General features: G+C 39.7%; 1 protein-coding gene and 1 non-coding gene across 2 annotated transcripts in view; one reads left to right on the top strand and one right to left on the bottom strand.

The window, feature by feature from the left end:
• The window catches only part of LTA4H (leukotriene A4 hydrolase), a 35,935-nt gene extending 12,418 nt beyond the window's left edge, over nucleotides 1–23,517 (bottom strand). The window contains exons 1-13 of the mRNA XM_017861739.1: nucleotides 23,227–23,517; nucleotides 16,414–16,544; nucleotides 14,795–14,915; nucleotides 11,219–11,344; nucleotides 8,887–8,991; nucleotides 7,874–7,926; nucleotides 5,919–5,991; nucleotides 5,516–5,656; nucleotides 4,302–4,325; nucleotides 3,787–3,857; nucleotides 2,322–2,433; nucleotides 1,578–1,722; nucleotides 483–586 (exon numbers count right to left, since the gene is read on the bottom strand). Coding sequence (XP_017717228.1) covers nucleotides 483–586; nucleotides 1,578–1,722; nucleotides 2,322–2,433; nucleotides 3,787–3,857; nucleotides 4,302–4,325; nucleotides 5,516–5,656; nucleotides 5,919–5,991; nucleotides 7,874–7,926; nucleotides 8,887–8,991; nucleotides 11,219–11,344; nucleotides 14,795–14,915; nucleotides 16,414–16,544; nucleotides 23,227–23,385 — 1,365 coding nt within the window. The 5' untranslated portion in view covers nucleotides 23,386–23,517. The remainder of the gene's footprint in view (nucleotides 1–482; nucleotides 587–1,577; nucleotides 1,723–2,321; nucleotides 2,434–3,786; nucleotides 3,858–4,301; nucleotides 4,326–5,515; nucleotides 5,657–5,918; nucleotides 5,992–7,873; nucleotides 7,927–8,886; nucleotides 8,992–11,218; nucleotides 11,345–14,794; nucleotides 14,916–16,413; nucleotides 16,545–23,226) is intronic.
• A 374-nt stretch (nucleotides 23,518–23,891) lies between these two features.
• TRNAD-GUC (transfer RNA aspartic acid (anticodon GUC)) lies at nucleotides 23,892–23,963 on the top strand. Its single transcript has one exon. It is a non-coding gene; the product is annotated as a tRNA-Asp (tRNA).
• The last annotated feature ends 1,105 nt before the right edge of the window (nucleotides 23,964–25,068 follow it).

The raw sequence follows: 25,068 nt of genomic DNA, 5'->3' as shown, positions 1-25,068 counted from the left end.
AGATACATAATTTTGTCTAATCTGCCATATCAAGATAATTTCTAAATCACTTTTTTAAAAATTAATATTTTAAATTGATATATCATAATTGTGTATACTTATGTGACACAATGTGATGTTTTGATATATATATTCAATGTGAACTAAGTCAAGCTAATTAATATATCCATTACCTCATCTAGCTTTATCTTCTAAAAGTTATATTAATCACTAGTGTGCTGTTAAATAATTAAAATAGGAAAATTAACCACTTGTAAAAAATCAAATTCTATACTATTGATGATCTCTCTGAAACAGGAAAATTCTATAGGTAGTTCATGTGGTTAAGATCACATTTAAAACAGAAAAAATATGCAATGAGAGGCTGAGTCCTAAAACAAGTTCTGAACCAATACTACTATTAGATAATTCAAGTTAACCTAATCAGTCAATAAATAGAGATATATTGAGCATGAAACATAGAAAAGGTTTTTATATCCAACCTTATCTTTAAAATAGGAATACAGGAAATCCTTCCAGTCATCGGTAGTTATGCTCTTATAGGAAAACTTCTCAACATAAGCTTTTAAGAATCCTAGGAAAAGCTCTAAGAGTAAAAAAGAAAATCAATTCATAGAAAGGTAATTATCTGACATTTTGTGTGTGTGTTTGGCACTGTACTATTAACCACAGAGAACGGAGAACATTCAGAGAATAGGGAAATCTACAAGAACTTTCAGAGTGAAAGAATGTTCAGAAAAGGAGGTGGGACTTAAGTTGGGCCTTGAAGAATATATGTAATTCAGTGGAAGGGAGAAGAGAAATTCTAATTATAGGTAAGGGGATAACACATGAAGACACAGAAAAGGAATACATAACCCAAGTTCTAAAAGCTATAACCTTCATATGACTAGAAAGGAGAAAAATAAGACTGGACAGGCAGAATGGATTCAGGTGACAGACAGCCTTCCAAGTCAGTCAACCAAGGAGAACACCTCAATGTCTATCAGTGGGGGATGGGTACATAACTCAGCATAGCTTTATCATGAAATAGTACGATGTCATTAAAAAGTATGAGGCAGATTTATATGTACTGACATAGAAGGGTGTATGTGAAATATCGAGCAAAACAAAACACAAATGCAGAGCCAATATATAGCATGATCCATTTTTGTAATTAAAATAACTATATGTATTTATTTGTCTGCTTGTTAATTTACACCTAGAAAATTATCTGGAGCCATATACACCAAACTGCTAACAGTGGTTACCCCCGGGGAGTGGAAAGAGGTTGATGGACTCTCACTTGTTACTCTTAAAAACTTCTGTACCATAGAAATGTTTTCAGGGAGTACATACTATTATCCTCATTTCAAAAACTGATGAGATTGTTTAAAAAATGAAGCAGCATAATTTAAACCTTAGGGGTTATTAATGGTTTTAAGTCAAGAGATAACTTAGAAAACAATACAGATTTCTTCAGCAGCTACATCCAGAATGAATTGGAAGTATTAAATGGAACAAAACAATAGTTTATAATTCTTCCTAATTCTCACATTACCTTCAAAAAAAAAAATGATAAAATACCAACTACTTACCTGGTCCTCCAAGCAGTTGTTCAAGGTAAAAAAGTAAAGCAAAGCCCTTCTCATAGGGAACTGAAGAATAAGCTACATCAGGGTCTACATCTGTCAGATCAACCACAAGTTTGGTGAAAGGATGTGTCTCCCCAAATGTCTTTACCTGCAAGACATGAAATAACATGGAGAAACATATAGAAACATATAGAAAGACTGCTATCACCATGCAAAGAAGCTAATAGGGAAGTATTACTTCACTCAGTGGTATAACTTTAGGGGAATCTAAAACTTGGAGACTGGAATACCAGGATATGTTGGCATAAACTTCTGGAAATCTATTAATAGAATGCTTACTTACACAATATTCTCTGATGTTTCTTGCTCAATAATACAGGCTCTATTCTTATAAAAAGACTAGAAAAATGATTTAATGCCTAGTCAGCAAATTTGGCTTTCAGGAGACAACACTTAAAAATGACATAAATATACAAAAAAAAAAAAATTCAAATATAGTAAATAGCTATATTAATAGCAAAGGCCCAGTGACGTCCCATAGCTCCCTGTTTAGACCAGGTCATCAAAACTACCTTACACAGAACAATGAATGGTGCGGATCAATACAGTGTTATACCAGCATTGACTTCACTTTCCACACTTGTAAAATGACTTTTGGTTGCTACACAGTAAAGATGCTTTCATAAAACTCAATTTTAACACCTATACAACTTCGGATGAAGGTTTTTAAAACTTTGACTCATTTACCGAATTCTGTAGTTCTCCCCATCCTCCCAGAGCATTAAAATGTCTGAACTTTTCACCAAACAATCGTCCGCAAATGTGGCGTTCCAAGTACACAGTATGTCCCTCATTTAACCTGAAAAAAAATTTTTTTAATAAAAACAGGGACACAGCTGAGAAGAAAAGATATTTCAATCAAGATATTTTCTTTTTGGCTTTTCTACAGAGGAAAGCAGTTGTAAGGCATGACCACTACACTCTAAGCCCACTCTGGCTCCCAGGCAGTCAATCCAGAGCAATGGGAAGCTCAGCCCAGCAGATGGCAGCAGAGAAAGTTAAGCCCTGGTTCTGCTCTTGCATGTCCATATGTTAAAAGTGTGAATATATCAGGAACTAGATTAAACAACACCTAGACTGAACCTAACACTGTAATAAGTGTTACAGAATTTTTTAAAACTATCCTTTTTGGCCGGGCACAGTGGCCCACGCCTGTAATCCCAGCACTTTGGGAGGCCAAGGCGGGAGAATTATCTGAGGTCAAGAGCTCAAGACCAGCCTGGCCAACACGGTGAAACCCCATCTCTACTAAAAATACAAAAATGAGCTGAGCATGGTGGCGTGCACCTGTAGTCCCAGATACTTGGGAGGCTGAGACACAAGAATCGCTTGAACCGGAAGGCAGAGAGATTGCCCTACTGCACTCCAGCCTGGACGACAGAGAGAGACTCCATCTCAAAAAAAAAAAAAAAAAAAATCCTTGTTAGCTGGGCGTGGCAGCTTATGCCTGTAATCTCAGCACTTTGGGAGGCCGAGGTGGGCGGATCACTTGAGCTCAGGAGTTCGAGACCAGCCTGGGCAACATGGTGAACTCCCATCTCTATAAAAAATACAAGAATTAGCCAGGCATAGTGGCATGTGCCTATAGTCTCAGCCACTTTGGAGCCTGAGGAGGGAGGATTGCAACCCCGGAGTTGCAGTTAGTGGAGATCGCACCACTGTACTATAGCCTGGGTAACAGAGTGAGACCTTGTCTCCAATTAAAAAAAAAAAAATAGCCAGGCGCAGTGGCTCACGCCTGTAATCCTAGCACTTTGGGAGGCCAAGGCGGGTGGATTGTCTGAGCTCAGGAGTTCGAGAACAGCCTGGGCAACGCAGTGAAACCCCATCTCTACTAAAATACAAAAAATTAGCTGGGCGTGGTGGCACGTGCCTGTAATCCCAGCTACTCGGGAGGCTGAGACAGGAGAATCACTTGAACCTGGGAGGCAGAGCTTGCAGTGAGCCAAGATCGCACCATTGCACTCTAGCTTGGGTGACAAAGTGAGACTCCATCTCAAAAAAAAAAAAAAAAAAAAAAATTCTTGCCTACCAAAGAGATGATAACAGAGAAAAACAAGAGATATACACAAAACAATTCAGAGTGGTAGGAGGCAGGGGAAAAAAAAATCAGTAACAAGAACCAATAAAGACATAATAAGAAAAATCTTACCAAAAGTGATCCCAAGTTTTGTTGGTCACTAGATTCCCTGTCCAGCTATGAGATATTTCATGTGCAATGACCTAAAGAAAACAGTGTGATTAATAGTAAGACTGATTATCTTAACCTAAAACAACCCATTCTGTAAACACTCCATGTTATTCAATTTTTTAAAAATATTAGCTGAGGTATTCAGGGAGTTACTCAGTTCAGCAAAATCTTTAACTTAACCAAAGACACACACACACACTCAAATGTGGCATAAAGTAATGAGAAAACAAAAATTACTTAGAAAATATTAAATAGATACATCACTGCATTAAAAATATTTCACAAATATATGAAAAGATCAAACCATAAATTTTTCTTAAATCTATTAAATATAATTGTTAATATAATAATGCGACAAGAGTCCCCAAATTGTCCATTATAACCATATCTTTAACATAAAAATACAAGGGATATTTTAAAATCAGTTGAAGTAATACTTCTTGAAGATAAGGCCATAATGAAAAAGTTTAACTTACATTGGAGAGTGACTTGTCGCCTGCCTACAAAAAAAAGAAAATTATCTTAGTATTTTAGTAATCAAATTACAGACTCTCTAAAAGACTGCCTACCTAAACACTTAGCATACTGGCACTGGTGGTCCACTGTATTTCTACTACAGCACTTCAAAGAATGTAAAAGAGACCTTAATTGAAAAAACAAAAAAATCCAGAACTAAAAATTAGCGTCATTCTTTCTTGCCCTAATTCTAGGGAATTTTTGCAATACAATGAAAGCTGGTCTATTTGTGTCTAACTTCCATAAAACATTTCTCCTACTTCCATTTTTACATCTGCTCTTATTTACCCCTCACTTTCTTTCTCACCTATTACCCAAAATATATTTAATAAAACTTTAGAGTGTCCTATGTGTCCTGTGCTGTATTTTATTTATGTTTTTGCTAGTCCATCACTCACTTAGGTTCTAGGAAGAATTTAAAGTAGCTCACAGGCATATTAAACATAGCAGTGTACTATGGTCCTAATCCTTTCCTATACATGGTGTACTGATTTTTTTTTTTAATTGTACCTACACACCAAGTGTAATTGATATAGTCTGTCTGGATACATAATTTTTCAATGAATTGTTGTTACACAGCACCCCCATGCTCAACATCCCCAAATACCGTAAACATAATATTCTCCTTCCCCAAATGGCCAGATTATTTTCCTTTCAAAAACGAGATGGAGGCCTGGTGAGGTGCTTCATGACTGTAATCCCAGCACTTTGGGAGGCCAAGGCAGGTGGATCACGAGGTCAGGGGATCGAGACCATCCTGGCCAATATGGTAAAACCCCGTCTTTACTAAAAATACAAAAATTAGCTGGGCATGGTGGTGCGTGCCTGTAGTCCCAGATACTCAGGAGACTGAGGCAGGAGAATCCCTTGAACCCAGGGGCAGAGGTTGCAGTGAGCCGAGACTGCACCCCTGCACTCCAACCTGGGCAACAGAGCGAGACTCTGTCTCAAAACAAAACAAACAAACAAAAAAACGAGATTGTGATAACCACAATAAACAATACAATTAGAAACAACGGTTACATGAACAAGCGAAAAGATTTATATATATACACATTATTAGGACTCTAAGGTTCTTTACATATATATTCATATTATTAGGACTCAAGGTTTTTTCTAGCTAAGTTTATTTTTGAAAGACATCAATTTCAAATGAAGAAATATTTACACTTACCAGTAGAGTAGGAGTTACAAAAGTAAGGCAAGGATTCTCCATGCCACCATAAGGGAAGGACGGTGGCAGGACCAATAGGTCATACTGTCCCCATACATATGGTCCTCCCAGATCTTCTGCAATTTTAAGCATAGATTCAGTCTGAAAAATCAACACATATGTTTGTATATCTTAATTATCACCATTGTACATTTCTTAAAATTGTATATTGCTTTCTATGAAGGTTACAAGTTAATGACTCTAATTTTAAATGAAAATGATAAAAAGAATGTAGCAACTGCACACCTACATAAAACACAATCTGATTCTTTCCTGGTATCACTTAAAACCATCACATTTCACACTCAAAATCTTCAATCTACTGTCTATCATGGTGACTACAAAGGAAAACTACATGACCAACCTCAGAAAACTCGTAAGCAGACTTTTCCACCTGCTCTTTCTCAGACCACACCAAAGTTCTTGGGCCAATTTGCCTGCAAGATTAAAACGCTTAATAAAAAAGAAATTCACAGCAAATGATTCGTCTGGTTCTAAAAAGTATTTAATGTCTTGTAGACAAACCTTTACAGTGAGAGTGCATTTACCATGTGCTTATGGGAAAGGGATGAGGTTACATGGCCTGAGCTGCAAACCTGCTGTTGTATATGCAGCAATAGATATGCAGCTCTCTAAGGAGGTACAGGCTGGGCCAAAGGAAAAAAACCAAGACACAAAGTGTCCTCAATTAGTTTATTGCCTCTTGTAAGACCTCTTGAGGGTCTCATTTCATCTCTCAATTTCATAACTATAGAAACCCAGTCACAACTCATAAGAAACTATCCTTTTTTTTTTTTTTTTTTGCGATGGAGTCTCGCTCTATCACCCAGGCTGGAGTGCACTGGCGTGATCTCGGCTCACTGCAAGCTCCACCCCCTGGGTTCATGCCATTCTCCTGCCTCAGCCTCCCAAGTAGCTGGGACTACAGGCACCCGCCACCACGTCCAGCTAATTTTTTCTTTTTTTTTGTATTTTTAGTAGAGACAGGGTTTCACCATGTTAGCCAGGATGGTCTCAATCCCCTGACCTCGTGATCCATGATCTGCCCGCCTCAGCCTCTCAAAGTGCTGGGGTTATAGGTGTGGTCACCGCAACCAGCCTTTTTTTTTTTTTTTTTTTTTTTTTTTTTTTTTTTTTTTTTTTTTTTTTTGATACAGGGTCTCATTCTGTTGCCCAGGCTGAGTGCAGAGGGGCCATCACAGCTCACTGCAGCCTCCGCCTTGGGGGCTCAAGCAGTCCTCCCACCTTAGCCTCCTGAGTTGCTGGGACTAGAGGCATATACTACCATGCCCGACTAATTTTTTACTTTTTCATAGAGACATGCTGTCACTTGTGTTGCCCAGGCTGGTCTTGAACTCCTGGGCTCAAGCGATCCTCCCACCTTGGCCTCCCAAAGTGATGGGATTACAGGCGTGAGCCACAGAGCCCAGCCTACAAGATTATTCTAGAACAGGAATGGGTATAAACTTTGTTATGCACTTAAAGGTTGAATACTCTTATATAAGAAGAAACAAATAGAAAATGAAGGAAATACTGTCAGATGCTATAACATGGATAAACCTTAAGTTCATTACACCTTGAATGAAATAAGCCAGACACAAAGAGATAAAATCATACTGTATGATTCTACTTATGTGAGGTATCTAAAGTAGTCAAATTCGTAGGAACAGAAAATAGAATGGGTGTTACCAAGGACTGGGGGGTGAGGGAAAAGAGGAGCTATTGTTTAATGGGTGCAGAGTTTCAGTTTTGCAAAATGAAAAATTTCTGAAGATCTGTTTCACAACAATGTGAATATACTTAACACTACTGAGCTGCATATTTAAAAACCGCTAAGTGTGCTTAAAACTAAGAATGAACAAAAAATTAAGAAGGAAGGGTACTCTATTGGTAAAATATTAATAAAATATGTTACATTTCTGTAATATCTGTAGGCTTCCAAGTGCTTTAATATATTTTATCTCATTTGTTTCACATAACCACGCTATGAGGTAGAAAGTCAGACAGTATAATTTCAAGGATAAGGAAACAGAGGTTAAGAGAGTGACCTGTTCAAGCTTACATGAGAATTCAGATCTCTAAAGGTAAGAGCACGCTCATTTTACAAGACTTGAAAAATCTAAGGGGCAACTGGTCAAGATTTTTAAATGTAAAATTAATTTGTTGCCTACATTTTATATTTAGATTTGAATTTTTCTAGAGCTTTCAGCTCGATATCTTGAGAAATACACAAATGATCGACCAATTAACCTTGAGAGAGGTTCAAGATGCCTAAGTTTTGATCTTTCCACAAACCTGAAAATTTTTCCAAAAGCTCACCTGCTTTCTAAAGCTCCAACAACTAAAGCAATCAGGTAGCAGGGTATCGGAACCTAAAGAGGGCAAACAAACACACACCACGTGCTTGCATTAGTGTTCACAAATGTTACACAGTAAGACAATTCATATTTAAGTAAATTCCCTTTCAAATCTCCTAATATTAGTGGTGATTGCTTTTATACTTCTGAAAGAGTTCTCATCTTTAACATATAGCTTGAAATTGTGATACAAAACATTGTTCAAAACATCTATTTGCCTTTTATTCTGCTAGGAACAAAAGCTTCTCACACGTGAAAAACAAGATCACACATGCTATTAAAAGGTGCATTTTAAGCATTTCTCAAAAAGTAACCTACAGGAAGTGCTTTTCCCATGTGTTTGCCTTTTTCCTCCTGACTTTTAAAAGGTTTTGGTTTTCTTTTTTTATTCCTTTATGTTTCAAAGCACTACTGGCATGTTGTAGAGACACACAGAGTAACCCGACAATAAGTAGATGCCAAAGTTATGGGAGCTTGGAACCACAGAAGCTGCGGTGGAAGTCAAATTATCCATTGTGAAGTCAATTAACACACACACACACACACACACACACATACACACTCATGCATGCATACACATTGAGGGTCAAAGATACATGTCTAATGACCAGGACTGTAATTGAGTGGTTTTTTGGTCTTGACTCCTCCCTTTGTAAACACTCTGAACAGCCACTTGCCCCCATGCGTAAGAACACAAAAGAACAGGAAGCCAGCCCCTGACTGGAGTGAGGGAAAATGAAAACAGGCACACTCCCTATTCTGTCTCTATAGCAAACCCTCTCTTCAATACAACAATCTGTAAGTAGAACAAAACCCTTTAAAAGCACAAAAGAAAAAGAAATGAAGAAGACAAAAACCAAAAGCTGTTCTCAAAATTCTGAAATATTTCAGAAGTAAGTTTGCCCTCTGGATGTGTACAAGTTAACTGTAGTTCACTGCCAATGAAAAGCAAAAATCTAGACCCTAGGATCTTACTTTCTGGATGAATTTGTATATTTTCCTGCTTGGGTCTTCTGGGTCAGGTACTTCTCCATCACGAATAGCACTCATAAGTGCCACCAGCTCTTTAGGGACAGACACCTAATCAAGGAGAAAAATAATTTCTAGTCATAAATAAAAGCTTCTATGTGTCTTAAACTATATACATAAAATAACCTTTTCCTCCCCTTCTTGACTATCTAATAAACAGACTATGAACACAAAAGGTATATACATATACAAACAGTATATATATACACACACACACACACGGACACAATGTGTATATGTGTATATATATGTACACATATATATATGAACACAAAAAGTATATATATATATATATATACACACACACACACATATACATATCAGTTTTGTAAATAGAATTCGCAATATAGGAAACTGGTTTCTTTAAAAGTGAATGTGAAATTTCTATCCATTCACCCATGCACATTAAGAGCAGAGTTTTGGTAGAAACTGGATTAAAATCCCAGCTCTGCCACCTAATAACTAACTGCACAAACTTGGGCAAATAAATATACCCCCTAAGCCTCAGTTTCCCCATCAAGTAAGTGTCAAACTTCAAAGGCTTGTTGCAAGGAATAAATAATATAAGTAAAGAACCCAGCACCATCCCTGGCAATGGCAGCCACCATCCCTGCTCCCCCTACACTCACAAAACAGATTCAAAAGGATGTTATATACTCACTATAGGACAGAATGGTTTTGAACAATTTTGTTTTGAAAACACACACTTGGAGTTACAAATGGAGGAACCTTTTAAAAGTAGTAACTGAAAAAACTAAAATTTATTGCTAAAAACTGTCAAATAATTTTCTCTGGAAATCCATATGGAAAAGACCCCTATGGGGCAAACCATATGGTCATTAAACTGTGTATCCTAGCTCCATGATTGTGAAAGTTTGATTTCTGACGAATGCCAGAATCAAGAACTCTCCCAAGTATTAATGATCAAGCAAGAATACATTCCAGCAGGGGCTAGACTTTCATGTTCTTCTTGCATGGCTCAGGACTCAAAGCTATGACTGAGGCAGGCACAGAATTAGAAGCTCCTGAACCAGGGCTAAAACAATTATAGATTCTAAAGCATGAAAGTGTTCAGGAAATAATTTGGTTCAGCCACCTCCCTTCATTGAGGTGGTGATACGTTATATACATGTGCCAACTGAGGTTGTGAGGTCATAAAACTTGTTCAAGGGTCACATCATTATTTATCTATATTTTTAGAAATGGGGTTGCGCTATGTTGCCCAGGCTGGCCTTGAACTTCTGAGTTCAAGTGATCTTCCCACCTCAGCCTCCCAAGTAGCTGGGACTTCACAGTTATTAAGTGGTGGAGAAGAGCCAGAGCCCTGGGATTCTTTGCCTCCAAGTATAATATATCATTGCACTATCCTAGGTGTAATTTGGTTGTGGAATTATTTGGGAAGCAAGAAGACCCTATAAATATGGGTTGGTCCTCATTCTATTTGCTTGGTCTAAGTAGGTCTAGCATCTGGGATAGTGATTTTTTAGTAATTACAGTCCACCTTTTCCAAAAAGGATTAGCAGTACCCACCAAGGGAATAAGCTGGAATTGCATACAGACAAGTCTGAAATATATGCCCACTAGGCTTATATGGCTACAGAATGCATTTATAGAAACTTGAATCCTGCAAATGTCAACTTTTAAAAGTTAAGTAAAATTGTTTCTAAGTTCTTATTTTAAATCCAGGATTCTGAATTCCTTTTTTTTTTTTTTTCTTTTGTTTTTTGTTTTTTGGGGTTTTTCTTTTGAGACAGAGTCTCACTCTGTCACCCAGGCTGGAGTGCAGTGGTGCAATCTCAGCTCACTGCAAGCTCTGCCTCCCAGGTTCACACCATTCTCCTGCCTCAGCCTCCTGAGTAGCTGGGACTACAGGTGCCCGCCACCACGCCCGGCTAATTTTTTGTAATTTTTTTAGTACAGACAGGGTTTCACCATGTTAGCCCGGATAGTCTCCATCTCCTGACCTTGTGATCCGCCCATCTCGGCCTCCCAAAGTGCCGGGATTACAAGCATGAGCCACCGCGCCTGGCCCTGAATTCCTTTTTAAAAAGTCAGCATTGGTTTCCACTTTCCTTTCTTTCACAGTTAAAATGTTTAAAAACTGCTACTTAAAGGTAGAGATTCAGAATGAATGCCACAGCCTCTTTTTTTTATATTTCAGGTAGAATTTCTAGAAAAAATAATTGGTACGCTCTAGAAATTCATTATCTTTCTGCTTATCATTATCAATATTACAGATATGAATCAATTTAATTCAGTAATATTTGTACCTATTTACCTCTGCAGTATAGGTTAATGTCCACAGAGGAGACTGTCCCGACAAGGAAGGACTGCTCATGCAGTGGATTGGCCTGGAAAAAGGAGAAAACAGGAAGAAATCGCTATTTATCTTGTCTGAATACGGCTTAGAAATCATTTAAAAAATTGCAGCACATGTTTCTTAACAATCGTTTTTTTTTTTTTTTTTTAGAGACAGATAGTCTCGCTTCTGTCCGGGCTGGAGTGCAGTGGCCGGATCTCAGCTCACTGCAAGCTGCCGCTCCCGGGTTCCGCCATTTCCTGCCTCTGCTCCCCGGTAGCTGGGGACTTACAGGCTGCCCGCCACCAATTGCCCGGCTATGATTTTTGTATTGTTTAGTATGAGACGGGGTTTCCACCGTAGTTAGGCCAGAGATGGTCTCGATCTCCTGAGCTCCGTGATCGCCGTCTCAGGCCTCCCAAAGTGCTTGGGATTACGAGGCTTGAGCCACCGCGCCCGGCCTAGACATCTTTTTTTAAAATAAAACAGGTCTCATTTCTTGAGATTTTTTTATTTTTGAGACGGAGTTTCACTTTTGTTGCCCAGGCTGGAGTTCAATGGCGCAATCTTGGCTCACTGCAACCTCTGCCTCCCAGGTTCAAGCGATTCTCCTGCCTCAGCCTCCTGAGTAGTTGCGATTACAGGCATGTACCACCACGCCCAGCTAATTTTGTATTTTGAGTAGAGAGAGGGTTTCTCCATGTTGGTCAGGCTGGTCTTGAACTCCCTACCTCAGGTGATCTGCCTACCTTGGCCTCCCAAAGTGCAGGGATTACAGGCGTGAGCCACCGTGCCCGGCCTCTTGGGATCTTTTAAAGTCCAAAAATAGATTCTTCGACTTTTAAAAATCAGATTTTCCACTTTAATCTATGGTTAATCCTCACATTTCAGTTGACACATGGAGAAACTGTTAAGCAGTGTTTCCTACTCTATGCTCTGGGCAACAATAGTGCCCAGTGAGAAGCTTTCAGAAACCTGAGAAAAAAGGGCTCTGTAGCAAAACAGACCTGAGAAGTATGGCATACTGCACCGCTGTCTTGCAGAGCCACGAGAACATTAGCCTCCTGAAGGCTCTGAACAGAGCTTACAATAAAGAAACCTGTTTGCTTTCTTACACTTATTTTAACACAAAACCCATTTCTCTCCAGTTTAACAGCTAATGGGATGCCAGTGTTCTAATGAACACAGCCTGAGAAATGTTGCTGTAGTCTTGACACTTCAGTCTTGCAGCAAACCTTGTAAGTACAAACAAAGAAGCAAAGAAGGGAGAAAGAACAGTCTCTCTCAATACCATCTAGACATATTCATTCATATCACATGCAAAGTGTTTCTCTACTGCCACACCAATCGTTATTAACATTGGTTCCATCCAGTATGACCAGAGGCCGGGTGCCGTGGCTCACTCCTGCAATCCCAGCACTTTGGGAGGCTCAGATGATTATTTGAGCTCTAGAGTTTGAGACCAGCCTGAGCAACATAGTGAGACCCTACCTCTACACACAAAAAAATTAGCTGGGCATGGTGGTGCACACCTGTAGTCCCAGCTACTCAGGAGGCTGAGGTAAAAGGATCACTTGAGCCCAGGAATTCTGGGCTGCAGTGACCCAAGTTCACACCATTGCACTACAGCCTGGGCAACACAGCAAGACCCTGTCTCAAAAGTAAAAGAAAAAAAAAAAAAGGAGCACCTACAATCTTATAACCGGTCTGTTTACAAATAGGTCTGTCTATTGCTGGTGAGCAATGGAATAGAAACCCAGCCTCATTGAGATAGTCTACTAAACTCAAAGGAATTCTGATATTAACACCCTTCTCTGAAGCTATCACAAATCCTAAACATACTTCATTCCACCACAAGCTTTCTTAAAACCCCCAAACTCCAGGTCTTTTCATTTTAGTTCAAGAAAGTTATCCAAAGATACAGGCTCCCAAATGACCTCTAGATGGATTAAGTAGGACTAGCAGAGCCACCTGGTTCTCTCTCCCAAAATAGAGTTCCAAGACCATGCCTCTAGAGTTCCTTGATGGTTTCTAGTTAGGTGATATGGCAATACCAAAGGGGTTTTTAAATGCATTTCACTGGATAAGGCCAAACCCAGGCAAATATGCATACAGAACAACTGTAAGCAAATTCACCAAACAAAATCATGTCTACATGTTTTCTATCAGCTGCAATAATTTTTTAGCTGAAATCTGTTTCCCATATTCCCAACATTGCTGCCAATAAGAAATGGAATAATATACTCAAAATTAACATTTTCGTGACTCACAAATCTTGCATTTCTTGCCAACTTTGGTAATAGACATTCAATTAAGAAACACTGCCTGAAAATCAGATATTCATGAGATACAGATTGTGCAATTTGTACACTCTTGCGTATAACATTTCATCTCTTCTAGATTATTAAACTGAGGGTTTCTTAGATTAAAAAGATGTTTCAAGTGGCCATAGAAAGTAAACAGGTCTGATTCATATGCTAATTCATATGCTTTTTTAAAAGGACTTGTATTGAAATTTGAACCTAACACACAGGAATATTGGGAGGGATGAAACATGTAAAGAATCTAGCACAATGCCTGGAAATAGAGCAAATGCTTAATGAAGTCAGTTCTCTTAATTGTACATTATTTGATTACTATGAAAAGTCGGTATTTTTTCTTTCAGAAGACAGTTTGAAAAGTATTATCCTTGTGACAGGTTATCTCTAATCATATGGCTCTTTACTTTTAGTTTTAAAATGGAAAACAGAGGTACAGTTAATATATTGATATAATATATACGTTTGTAAATGTAAGAAAAATATGGAAAAGTTACATTCCAAACTCAATGGTGGTTACCTCTGGGCAATAGTGTCTGGAAAAGGTTTGGAAATTAAATCTTTCACTTCCCATTTCTTTACTATTAGCATTTTTCATAACCAGTACATATTATTTATTAATTTTTCCTTTCATTTTATGACTATTTACTGAGTACCTACTCTCTGCCAAGTTCTAAGTCAGGCCTAGAAAGTCCAATCTAGGTGGACATATTTCCAAACTGAAAGAAGCTCCTTATTTAAAGTAATGCATGAGTGTATTAATAGTGAAAGATAAAATGAAAATAAATAATTTATCTTATATGTTTTTATAGATCAATTAATATATTAGATTAGGTAAAACCCACATAATCCATAAAACCACTGTTCATTTTGCTTCATTCAACCGTATGTGCTGGGAGTTTTCTTTTGAGGCGGAGTCTCGCTCTGTCGCCCGGGCTGGAGTGCAGTGGCCGGATCTCAGTTCACTGCAAGCTCCGCCTCCCGGGTTTTACGCCATTCTCCTGCCTCAGCCTCCCGAGTAGCTGGGACTACAGGCGCCTGCCACCTCGCCCGGCTAAGTATTTTTTTTTAAGTAGAGACGAGGTTTCACCGTGTTAGCCAGGATGGTCTCGATCTCCTGACCTCGTGATCCGCCCGTCTCGGCCTCCCAAAGTGCTGGGATTACAGGCTTGAGCCACCGCGCCCGGCCTGTGCTGGGAGTTTTCTACATCAGAAATCATTCTGGAATCCTTTTTACCTGGCACTGACTAAAGAGATATGGGTGTTCCTTCCCAGAAGTCTGTTCAGGAGTGAGCCACTGGAGAGCAGAAGATTTTGGAGAGGTCTCAAAAGAAATTTCTATAACGATTTCTTGATTTCTGTATGAAACAAATAAATATATTAGTAGAGTATGATTCTATCTAGTGAAAATTTAAACTCGTAATACATACACTGAGTAATATAAATAACATAGTATGCATTCTCATCACTGATTGACAGTATGCTCTAGGAATGGCCGTATCCTCAATGGGTAAGTCTCCTCTCAGTTTTCCTACCTAATTGCCAGCCTGTGGGTCCTTTTACCTCTCCCAGCCTAACTGCTAGCGAAGGCGTAATGGCAACTAACAGTGGTTGAGTACCCCATTATGTGTCACGTACTTTGCATCTGCGATAGCATTTAATCTTTTATTAGAGTGGAAAAGTGAAAGAAATCATTTTAGAACTTCAACTACCACAGTAGCAGGTGCCACAGCATGACACAGAGCAGTGCTAGTCTGCAAACTGTTACTGGCCCAGGACAAGATAAGAGCAGAAGTTGGGAGTCAGCATTGCAAAACTTTTAGAGTCATTTTTATGTCTGTTGAATCTAATAATAAAAAATGTGTGCTTGTATTTCATCTCTTCTTCCTCATACTTCATTTTTATTGCACTTTATAAAAGTATCAGTCTATGACAGATTGAAGAGGATAAAAATTGGTCCTTTACCCCAGAGAGTTTGAGAAGCACTGATAATAAGGGAACAGCAGAGCTTTAAGACCAGCAGCCCTGCTGGTGTTCAAATCCTGACTCTATCGCTTACTGGTACTGTAAATCTGGAGAAATTACTTGACCTCCCTATGCCATAGTTTCCTTGTAGAATGGGGTGAATACCATCTACCTCACAAGTTAGACTTAAGTGTTTCCCTTCTCTTAAAGGGAAAGAGAAAGCATGAAAGCACTGGCCACTGAACAACTGGGGTAGATCACCCTTGTTCTAGGCCAATAATTTCCACCATTTTTCCCCTCCCCAGTATATCAAGAGGTGACATATACTCCCAATATGACAATTCTGGTTGCTACTTTCTTGAATAAGTTATTTACCTAAGGTTCCCTTTCCTCATCTTTAAGTGTAGATTATATCAGCAGGGTTACTGTAAGGATAAGATACAAGAATGCATTTAAAGCACTTATCCCAAGATTGCTGCACTGTAACAGTTCTATCTTTTGCATTATCATTGTCCCGTTAATACATGCAGCTGGCCTCTGGGGCAACGGCAAGGAATGTGCAGCTTGTAAAAGCTGCCCAGGTTATCTTGAAATGCCTTCTTAGGATGGCATGCCCCCACCATCACTCTTGATATTAGTAAAAGGATGAATCGTTTAAAAACTAACAGTTCCCCAAGTCCTTGTTGTATTATATACAAACAACATTTTTAGTATCTTAAGTATATATAATTTTAACTGCTGTATCAACTTTAATCTGAACAGAAGATGAGAAGTAGTGTACCAATCATTACATATTTACAAACTAAAATTTAAAAAGAAAAGATATTTTCATTAGTTAAAATATTTTCCCCATTATTTAGCTGTAAAAAAGAAAGATCATAACATCCATACTTGCTCAAAGCAATAGGAAGAGAGATTTCCATTGGCGATCCCTTGTAACTTTGTCTTTCTCCGAGAGCATATTTGACTTCTTGTCCATTGATCACTACTTTTTCTATTAGAAGGTCCTTTGTATCCAAAACCTAAAATTAATATTTTTAAATAGTAAGAAAATAGTTTCATTTACCAGAAAAAACTTTTATTAGATATAGGTTACAACAACTAGTTGCTTGTGGAGAGTAAAATACAGAGTGAAATTAGAAGAATTAAAGAGTTAAAAGCTAGTCTAGGTCTCATTTTTTGAGAATCTAAGCATCCTGAAAATTTTTAGGTTCTAAGATTTGCATATGTATTGTTAAGTAACCCTAGGACAGTCACACAAATGTTGGGCTTTAAGTAAAAGTCAAATCTAAATCAAAATATGTTTGCTTCTGACTCCTAAAATGTTCTCTATTATGAAAAACTTTACCTATAACTTAAGTTTCTTTCACTCTGGCTCCTCAATATATTACACAATATATTTCCTCCTAGAACTCGTGTAGGCCAACTCCCATGTACTTTCAAACTTCATGTTCATTAAGCAAATCAGCAGACTGTATGTCACTGTGGTTGTATACCTAGAAAAAGCCCAACTTGTTATGGTAACTCGGACCAAATGATTCTGCAGAGGATTGGGAGGCCATATCTACTTGCCATGGCCAATTAAGGACAACTGCTGTGGGCATGAAGGAGTGGCAACAAGTGTCAGAGTATTTTCTATCCCCAAAATCCTAAGCCCTAGAAATCATACTCTTTAATTATCTCTCAACTAATCTCTTGTCCTGGAATCTTGAACCTTCCTATGCCACAAGACTGTTTCCCAACAACATAAACAAAATTCTGCTTGATGGATCTACCCACTAACTATTCTAGTTTTCCTCCTTCCTTCCTTAAACTCCAAGGGAGTTTATGACTGCTATGACTGCTACTTCTACCTCCTCATCCATCCTCCTCCCTTTCCCCTCCTTCCATCCGGCTTCCAGCTCCTTTGCTATTGAAAGGGCAGCCCTGATCAACAAAGTCTTTTCTGTCCAATAACCTTGACCTCTGTCTACTTACAGCCCTTATGGACCATGTCATCTGGTTAAAACCCCTTCCTTCACTTCTTTGCCTGTACACGAAAATCATAAAAGGTTCTCTATTTGTCTAATGTTTTCCTTTCCCCTCCTTTATTCCAACTCAAAAATATGGATATGTCCCAGTGTTCCAGCCCTGGTCCTTTGATTTTCTTGCCATAGCCTTCACTCCCTAGCTCTTACTCATGCCTACATCTTCAACTAGTATCTCTGTGAAGATGCCTGCCATTCTAGTTCTACAGTTGTATTCCCTCCCCAGGACCTCAGTCTAATTGCCTGCTCAACATTTCCGTGGGACATAGCACCACATATTGAATAGGCTTCTAAAAATTCTAAAAATGACTTTTACACTCCCTGAATCAGGTTTCTCCCCAGATTTCTTGATTCTGTTCAAAGAACTCTTCCAGTTCCCTAAGGTTTGATCCCATTTCCCAATCCCACACAGCCACTGAAAAGTTGTTATTTCACAATGTCTTCATACTTTTCCTTTCTTTCCACTGCTAACGCAGGTCAGGCCCTGAACTGGTAGAACTGCTTTCTATCAGATCTCCCTACCTCTGGCATTACTTTTTTTCCTTTTCTGAAATCTGGCTTGGCTACATGTAAGGCTAAGAACCAGCCATTTCCCAGCTGCCCCGCTTTTATATTAGTTAACCATGTGTGATAAGCTCCAAAATCATCACAAGGACAATCACTAAACTTGATTCCCACCTCTCTGGAGTCAACAATTTTTGTTTGGGAAGAAATTTCCATCTTGGTTTGTTTTCCTTTTTTTTTTTTAACTTTTTTTTAAGAGCAGCCAAATTTGTTATGAGAGTACCATCTTTTTCCCTCCTAATGGCCACTTATTTCAGGCTACTTTCTTTTGGGGGTACGTCATCTGTTATCCTTACTCTAAATTAGTAGAAGATATGGTTTATATCTTATTTAAAATAATAGGGTGGCCGGGCGCGGTGGCTCAAGCCTGTAATCCCAGCACTTTGGGAGGTCGAGACGGGCGGATCACGAGGTCAGGAGATCGAGACCATCCTGGCTAACACGGTGAAACCCCGTCTCTACTAAAAAATACAAAAAAAAAACTAGCCGGGCAAGGTGGCAGGCGCCTGGAGGCTGAGGCAGGAGAATGGAGTAAACCCAGGAGGCGAAGCTTGCAGTGAGCTGAGATCCAGCCACTGCACTCCAGCCTGGGCGACAGAGTGAGACTCCGTCTCCAAAAATAATAATAATAATAATAATAATAATAGGGTTACTCCTTCATATTCTAGTATCTCTCTAGTCTCTTCATAGTCTAGTACCTAGTTCTGAATAGCTATTCAGAATAGCTAACTTGTTTTAAAAACTTAATTTGAGTATCTTGTGTTTATAACAACACATGCTCATATAGATGAATTAACTGGGTCATTTCCCAGTGGAACATAGTCTGTTTTCTATATTGCCTAAATTTTCCAAATCTGTTCAGAATCAGAAGTGTCATGGTGACAACTATTTTTTGTGAAACCTTTTGATATCCCCTGTATTTGTTATAGCAGTTGGCCCTACCCTTTCCTATAATACTTACTGTACTGCATTATAATGGTTTCTTTTTCCATTAGACTAAGGGTTCTAAAACAGAGAATGTTACTTAGGTCTGTATTCCCAGGGTTTAGCACTCTGCCTCAAAAACACTAGGTGTCAATTAATGCATGAAGGAGGTCCTAGACCAAGAGAAAACAAAACTGCAATGTTTAAGCTGTGTATCTCAAGTCCTAAGCCTCAACTATCATTTGCAAACTACTTTTAAATTTCCCTTCAAATTTCAGTGATGTTATTTTAAAAAAATAGTCAAAACTGTAATAAGAAAGAAAAGAAAACCGGATCATTGACAAATTGGATTTAGTACTTTTTAAGAAACGTGGTAAGCATCAACAGCTTTACTAATGATAGGATATAATTTATTATGTTTCACAGTATCCTCTTTGAACAGTACCTCCATCCCCTCAAAAAACAGTTGTACTTCTCAGTAGCTGGTCAGTTGCCATGGAATAGATATCTGATTCCTTTTTTGCACAGGACGGTAGGAAGCTCCATGTCAACCTTGTGGCCCACTTCTTTTAAAGTACAGAGGGCTTTATGCCATGGATTTTGTTTCTCCTATCCTTATTCTCTCTTCCTCCAAATTATGTAATTATTTTTAATCTTATACTATATATGTTGCTTCAAGCACTCTCAATCCTTTCTAGAACAAAGGAGAGTTTTTTTTAAAAAAAAGCTTTATGCCTCATTATGATGTCTGTGTTTACATTTTCTACTTGCTATGTGCAGGGATATGATGGAAAAGAAAAAAAAGCATAGGTTTATGTGTGAAACACAAAACTAAAACTAAAAAACCACCTTGATTTGATTCCCAGTTGAGCCATTTACTTAGTGAAGACAAGATGGTTTGCAGTCATAAATATCTGTTGTTAACTGCTGGCTTCTGCCTTGGCCATGGCACTAAAACCTCAAGCCACTAACCAAAAGAAGACCTAAACATTTCTGAAAGTTTCAGTGAAAACAAAAAAAATGTTTGAAAGTTATCATAAATTTGGAGGATCAAACTTCAGTGTAAATAAAACAAAACTTGAAAAGAATTTTAGAAAGCTGAGAATTTGTCCAATTAAAGCTCCTTCAGCATTCCTCAACATCACAGACTCCAAGAATGGAGAGGAAAAGAAGACATGATGTCTCTCCTGACTCAGCACTGGCACTGGGTCTTCCCATCTCACCTCTGAAATTCAGCTGGCACTATTATCAATGTAGCCCATGTTAAGCTTAGGCACTGTTTTCTAATCTGTTTTCTAATTGAAATCATCCATTAATCAACCTTTTGAATGTCCTCTACATGCCAGACATAGACTATACTAGTTGAGATACAAAGAGTTATGAAACACAGTCTCTACATTCAAGAGTCCACAATCTAGTGGAGGAAAGAAACAAGTTAACTTTAAATAAATATTAATTAACTAATTAATAAGGTTAAGCTCCTGGTCTAAGGCTTTTGTCATAAATAAGCAAACAATTATAAACAGATGTCACTTTGTACTACAAATTGCATTCCTTATATAACATCTAACATTATTATAATTCCAGGCTGTAATTTGCTAAACAGACATGCCAACCAGAAATTACAATTTTTAAATCTTACTTTTTTCTAGATTTGAGGAATGTGAAAACAATGAGCAGATTTTTAGATTGGGACATTCTTCTCAAAATTTAAACATCCTGACTCTTGCTTACTTATAGAACAGAGGTAAAGTTTTTATTTTACAAAAGTGATGAGAACACATGGACACATGGGGGGAACACACACGGGGGCCTACTGGAGGGTGGAGGGTAGGAGAAGGGAGAGGATCAGGAAAATAACTAATGGGTACTAGGCTTAATACCTGGGTGACAAAATAATCTGTACAACAAACCCCCATGACACAAGTATACCTATATAACAAACCACATGTACACCTGCACTTCAAATAATAATTTTTTTAAGTTTTATTTTACAAAACAGAGGTAAGTGTGAGGTCATATTAAGCAGCAAAAGCTATAAAATTTTCATTTTTTTTTTAGCATAGTTTATAATTTAATCTTTTAAAATAAAGGTGAAGAGCAAGAACCTTCCAGTTAACTGAGAGCTCTGAGTGGGTTTGGGGCTTAGTCAAGGTTTTATTATATCTTAAACCAACTGGAATATTTCTTCTGAAATATATGTTGCAGCTAAAGATTCAAGGAAGAATTTGCTGTCCATATATTAGAAAAACCTCTTTAAATTTCTTCCACTAGCAACCTCGGTTTTGGTTTGGAATCATTCACATCTGAACAAAAGTTTCCTGAATTGCTTAATTTTAAATCTCTAGTATTTTTGAGTGTAGGACATATAAACACATGTTCAAATACGGCAGTCCCATAGTGTGGTTTTTCTTCTTTTTATTATTATACTTTAAGTTCTGGGGTACACATGCAGAATGTGCAGGTTTGTTACATAAGTATACACATGCCATGGTGGTTTGCTGCGCCCATCAACCTGTCATCTACATTAGGTATTTTTCTTAATGCTATCCCTCCCCTAGGCCCCTACCCCCCACAGGCCCTGGTGTGTGATGTTCCCCTCGCTGTGTCCGTGTGTTCTCATTGTTCAACTCCCGCTTATGAGTGAGAACATGCGGTGTTTAGTTTCGAAACTGCAATGAAACAGGACTTCAGCCCTGCCCAGGCAAAGTTGCTACTGCAATTAAAGATAGCATGGTACTTCAAGACCAAAGTGTGATCTACAAGGAAATAGATGCCTTCTTGCTTATCTTTCTTTCTTATAGTACTTTTGGTGATTACGTATCCGTACATAGAGGAATCGACCTATTTTTCAAATCAATCAGTTTAGCAAAATGTTGAAGGCCAAAGAGTAAGAAAGTTAAGTACTTATTAGTTCATATTAATGAAATCAAAATGCAGATCTTTCCTACACAAATAGGAAAAAGAGTCCTGAAAGCCACCAATTCTTATCTGCCCGATCTGATCTGATTGCTTATTGATGTGCTTTAGTAGATTTCACCATGCTATACTGTGTAAAATACACGTGTAGCATTCTGCCCTGGTGAAGAAGCCGAATTTGGCTGTCTTTTCCTGACCCTCTTATTTCTAAAATGCTTTTCTATGAAATTCTTCCGGTGAAAGGTACAAACCAAATACTATCGGGCAATTTGAGCAAGAACATTAAATATAGGTTATATGATACAGATAAAATCATTGAATAATATTCCATGAATCTACAACCTTTCTTCATTCCAATGGTTATAGAGTTTGTAGAAGTATGTGTTTTCTAAGTGAAATAACTACTTGGCTCCTTGGAACCAACTATTAATAAAGCGTATTGAATCATCCTTAGAAAACGTGAATGTCCCACCCGTCCTTAAATTACTAGAAGATAAGAAAGTTGTTAAGATTAAAAAGTAGAAAGGACCCTGAAGAGAGCTGCGCCTAGAGTTAGCAAGACGGGACTGTTAGTTTCAAAGTAGCGGGGAGAGAAGAGGCCTGCCCGGCCGGGGCTGGGAATCCTAAGGGGCTTGAGAACGACTAGCAGGGAGATCCAGGGAACTGGGAGGGAGACGGATGGGTGGTGCCCTGCAGACCTGTGGATTGAAATAAGGGTTCCTGGGAGGCAACCGTGGGATCAGGGATCGACAGGACATGGGATCTGAGACTTGGGTGAGATTGTTGACTGAGGAAGGTGCGCTGGGGGCTGGGAAAAGTCTGGGGCCCGAGGAAGGGGGTTCTGGGCCGCAGGCCGAGACAATGGGGAGGCCATGGGGTAATTAGAGCTGGGAACTAAAATTATGGGGGCTATTGCAAAGATGACACCAAGGGCTGGGTGAGCTGAGAGGAGTGGACGAGGCGCGGGATGTGCCCAGGGACCTCGGAGAGAAGATCGGGGCGAGGGGCGGAGGAGACAGACGTGTAAGTGGGGGGTGAGGGAAGGGATGCAGAGGCTAAGTGGGGTTGAGAGGGGGTGCTGTGGCAGATCTGGGGACCGAAGAGAAGTGCACAATATGAGTTGGATAGGGGCTACAGAAGAGCAGACGGGGACGTGGGGCTAGGCAGGGGCCGCGGCGGGCTAAGCCGCAAATTCGGGAGCCCGCAAGGACTAGGGGCGTGGGGCAGGGAGCCCGGGAGAGGCGGGCACTGGGCAGGCGCCCCACTGTACCAGGCTGCGCAGATTGTCCTCCTGAGACTGGACCGTGAGAGCGGCAGTCCCGGTCAGCGTCCGGCGAGTAAAGTCGACGCTGCAGCGCAGGTGCAGGTGCTTGGTCCGGCAGACGGAAGCCGGAGAGGCCAACGAACAGGTATCCACTACCTCGGGCATGGCTCTGGGGGATCACACCGCACTGCGACCTACACCCTAAGGCTCAGCTACCAGACTCGTCGATAGAGAACCTGAGGAGGAGGGACAGAGGTAAAGAAGAAGGGGAGGGATTCGCCGTGCACGCCGGGAAAGGAAGTTTCTTAAAGTCAGACGAGCGTTGGGGGATGAGTGAAGGAACTACGAGTTCCATGGTGCCGCGCGGAAGCGGGCGCTTGGCTACCTGGGAGCGTGTGTGTTAGGGGTGTTGAGGGGGACCGAGAGTGCTGCTGGAGCTGGGGAAGAAGAGAAGGGGAGTCCGGGCAGTTAGGAGAAGGGTGGCCTGAGGGAAATGATGAGAAGTGGAGGGGGAGATAAAACAGAACACTACCATTTTGGCTCTGTTCAACTTCCGTGGAAGTTGTAGTGGCAAACATAAGAAAATCGGGTCATCGGTGGGTGCATGTAGCCAGGGCCGGGCGGAGCAAAAACGTAGAAAAGGCCTATCAGAAAGAAACCTTTTGTGCGGTTCCTCGTTAGTATAGTGGTGAGTATCCCCGCCTGTCACGCGGGAGACCGGGGTTCGATTCCCCGACGGGGAGGCACGGCAGTTGCCTTTATTTTAGCAATTCAAGGTTTAAACCTGTTTCGAGTAATTCAAGGTTTAAACGGTTGTTTTGTCAGTTTGGATGTTTATTATGGACATCCCCAGACCCTGCAGCTCTCAAACGGAGAAAGTCAACATTCTCATCTTAGAAACTAATGAATTTCTCTAAAAGTTATGCACTGGCCGCAATGGGAGTGCAGAGCTGGGACGTCTAGCTCAGCTCTGGGGCCCTTGTGGCAGGTGAAGGAAAATTGAAGGATGCCTTGCCTTTAGGGTGGGGCCTCAAAATTAAAACTGGAAAAATTAGAAGAGGCTAGTTTTCAAAGGACCTTAAACAGGTGGCCTTTTAATCCTGGGTGCATTAATGGGGGACCCATTGAAGAGTTTTCAGCAGGGGACTGATAACGCATGGTTAGACTCATGTTGTAAAATGTGGTAAAACCATTAGCAGGAGATTTAGGAAACTATTAAAATGGCTCAATCAGAAGATGCTGGGAGCCTGACATAGGTAAATAGTAAGTTAGGATAGAGAGGAAGGAATGAATGGTAGGAATACTTAGGTAAGTGGATTCACAGATTGAGAGGAGACTGAGGGGGCCCAGTCTTTCGGCTTCAGTGGCTGGCTAGTCATTAACCAGAGGTAGTAGTCTATATGAAGAGGACAGTATGTTAGGCTGTACTTACATTGCTATAAATACCTGAGACTGGGCAATTTATAAGAAAAGAGGTTTAATTGGCTTACAGTTATGCAGGCTGTACAAGAAGCATAGCTCCGGTATTTTTCTGGGTAGGTCTCAGGAAGCTTACAATCATGGCAGAAGGTAAAGAAGGAGCAGGCCTCTACATGGCCAGAGCAGGAGCAAGAGATTGGGGGTCCGGTGCCACACTCTTAAACAATCAGATCCTACAAGACACTGTGGTGAGGGCAGCACCAGGCCATGAGGGATCTGCCCCTGTGACCCAAACACCTCCCACCACGCCCCACCTCCAACACTGGAGATTATAATTCAACATGAGATTTGGTAGGGACATATATTCAAACTAAATCAGACAGATTGAAGGGGAAGACGCTAAATTCAATTTTGGACATGTGAAATTTG

This window comes from Rhinopithecus bieti, unplaced genomic scaffold, assembly GCF_001698545.2.
Source record: "Rhinopithecus bieti isolate Rb0 unplaced genomic scaffold, ASM169854v2 scaffold_61298, whole genome shotgun sequence".
Taxonomy (NCBI): domain Eukaryota; kingdom Metazoa; phylum Chordata; class Mammalia; order Primates; family Cercopithecidae; genus Rhinopithecus; species Rhinopithecus bieti.
This window is presented reverse-complemented; position numbering and strand designations above follow the sequence as displayed.